At 37.3% G+C, this 2,570-nt stretch overlaps 1 protein-coding gene across 1 annotated transcript; it reads right to left on the reverse strand.

Moving 5' to 3' along the window:
* Positions 1–357: 357 nt before the first annotated feature.
* LOC143572393 (ATP synthase subunit b', chloroplastic-like) lies at positions 358–1,931 on the reverse strand. The gene is made up of 2 exons (XM_077057568.1): positions 1,607–1,931; positions 358–799 (listed from the first exon to the last, which is right to left on the reverse strand). The coding sequence occupies exons 1-2, from the start codon at positions 1,890–1,892 to the stop codon at positions 468–470; spliced, it is 618 nt and encodes a 205-aa protein (XP_076913683.1). The 5' UTR covers positions 1,893–1,931; the 3' UTR covers positions 358–467.
* Positions 1,932–2,570: the final 639 nt, after the last annotated feature.

Consider the following 2,570-nt stretch of genomic DNA (forward strand, 5'->3'; position numbering starts at 1 on the left):
TTGTCACTTTATGTACGAAAAAAAAAATATATTATTTAAAGAACATTTTCTTTTACATATCAATATGTAAAAAAAATACAATAATATTATCTCTGCATATCAATATGTGAAGATAATACAAAATAAAACATTAAGCCTGCTCCACAAGTCACGAGCTGGCTCTAGCTTTTGACGAGCCGAGTTTGAGCTTAACAGTTTAGCTCGTGAAGATAAAGTAGCAAAGCCAGAGCCCCAACTCGACTAGCTTATAGCCATACTTACGACAAAATGCGCATGTTTGAGTTTACTAATCTGTACAATAATACAACTTAAACCGAAACCATTATTAGGCATTCTATATCTAATTATGAAAAGATATCAGCCAAAACAAAAATATTATTTAACAATTAACAACTTCATTACAAATATAATCCGAATCCAAATCCGAACCCGAACCTTATAAACAAGTATTTGGCTAATTACTTAAATCACTTCACCGGAAGGACCTTGTTGACAATCTCCTGACTAAGAGCCGCAATCTGTGAATCAAGCGATTTGATCGTATCCTCCTTCTGCTTCTCCAAACTCGCCAACGCCTCTGCCAACTCCGCCTCCACCTTCTTTCGTCCCTCCGCCAACTTCGCATCCACCTCTGCCGCCGTCTCCTTCTTCATCTTATTCAACGCCGCCGATATCTCCGCCCGAGCAGCCCTCATCACCGCCGCTGCCTGCTCCTCCAACGCCTTCACCTCCGTTGACGTGTCCTTCACGCTGCTTAACTTCTCCTTGATTTCCGCGTCTCGCTTGTCCATAAAGTTACCTAAGATGAGAAAAGAACCGAATTAACCAAACTGTAACCGAAAAACCAAACATTTTATATTTTTTGGGAAACCGAATTTTCGATTTAGGTTATGATTTTTTTATAGACCGATTTAACCATTCATATTTTCATATAAACAACTGGCTCAATATTCATTACTAAAGATCAAACCTAGCCCACCAAAATTTGTAAATTTATAAATTTCATTTTAAAATTCCAAGCAAAATACATTGGTTAATTAACCGAACTAATCTTTGGGTCAGTAACCAGTGGCAAAGACAAAGTCTTAGACACCCAAAGATCCTGAGTTCGAGTCTCGAAAATACAAGAAATTTGCATTTCAAAAAAAAAAATAAAATTAACCAAATTAATCTATAACCGACGGTTAACCAAACCCCCCCATAACCAAACATGTCCGGTTTCCGGTTGCGGCAAAAGCCCATAACATGGTAGTAAAAATCCCAACCAGGCACCGATTAATCCCAAAATCTGTCAAAACTGAAAATTTTACATTTAAAATTTGGTAGATATTTGAAAAATTACATATCCAATTAACCCCTATTAATTAATATCCATGCGGGGAAAGCTCATGACATGGTTGTAAAAATTCTGACCAGACGCCGATTAATCTTTATTTGGTCAAAATGGGTCAAGACTAAAAGTTTTACATTTAAAATTTAAATCCCTTAAATTCCAATTAACCCCTCCGAATCTACCCCGGGTCTGTCTAGCGATTTTTACAATAACCTAGGTGAAGGGTGGTCATTGAGCCACCCCTAAAGTTGAATTAAATTAAATTAAGTGTACCTAAGGGAGAGTAATATAACTTGTCGAGAGTGAACATGAGGAACAAGAACTCAGCTGCGATGATTGGGAGAGTGAGGTCAAAGTCAAAGAGCTGAGCCTTTTCGAACTCTTCAGCGAGTGAAGGTAGTGGTGTGGCGGCAAGTGCGGTGGTGGCAAGTGTTAGTGTTTTGGGAGTGATGGAGAATGAAAATCTGGGTTTGGTGGTGGTGGTGGTGGTGGTGGTTGATTTGGGTGTGGGTGGAGTTGTGATTAGGGTTTTGGAGGAAGCCATGATCATGTTGGCCATGGAGGATGGTGGCAATGGAGGGTGAGAATGAATGGTTGGAGTCTGTGTAGTGGTGGGAGTGTGAGATTGGAAGAAGATGAAAGGAATGAATGTGGGATTGCTTATCTTGTTTTTCTGCCACACAAAATGATTTCAGATTATGTGAGGTGAGGTATGGTTTTCAATTGCCAACAAACAAAAAATCAAAACTAATACTATGTCCAAAATTTTCATTTACAATTAATAAGGTTGCAAGAACGTTAGAACCATCGTCGGAATTTGTTGTTAGTGCTCAAGTGGTGATGGTTGGTTGATGATGGTGACGGTGTTCCGTCAAAAACTATGACTTTTTCGACCAAAAATGTTTTTATGACAACTTGCAAGTAACAGCGTCAGGATTCCGTTACTCGCAGACTGTTGGGAACAAATGCATTAACAGGTGGGATCGTCAGCAGCTAATTCGTTAGTTGAGATTGTCAGCGAACAAAAGATGACTAATAAGATTAATTCAAACCAATATATCTTGTTATATAGATAAGAGATTTCTCACTATTTTTTTCATAAAAGAAAGATAAACAAAAAAAAGTAATGATTTAACTAACATAATAATTATTATTTAGTTTTTTATTCTTTATGAAAATGTGAGTGTTGATTTTGATTAGTTGGATTTAATTGTGATATTCGACATATATATAATAT

This window comes from Bidens hawaiensis, unplaced genomic scaffold (assembly GCF_021521415.1).
Source record: "Bidens hawaiensis isolate Kalapana, Puna unplaced genomic scaffold, B.hawaiensis_p1.1 tig00025838_1, whole genome shotgun sequence".
Lineage (NCBI taxonomy): Eukaryota > Viridiplantae > Streptophyta > Magnoliopsida > Asterales > Asteraceae > Bidens > Bidens hawaiensis.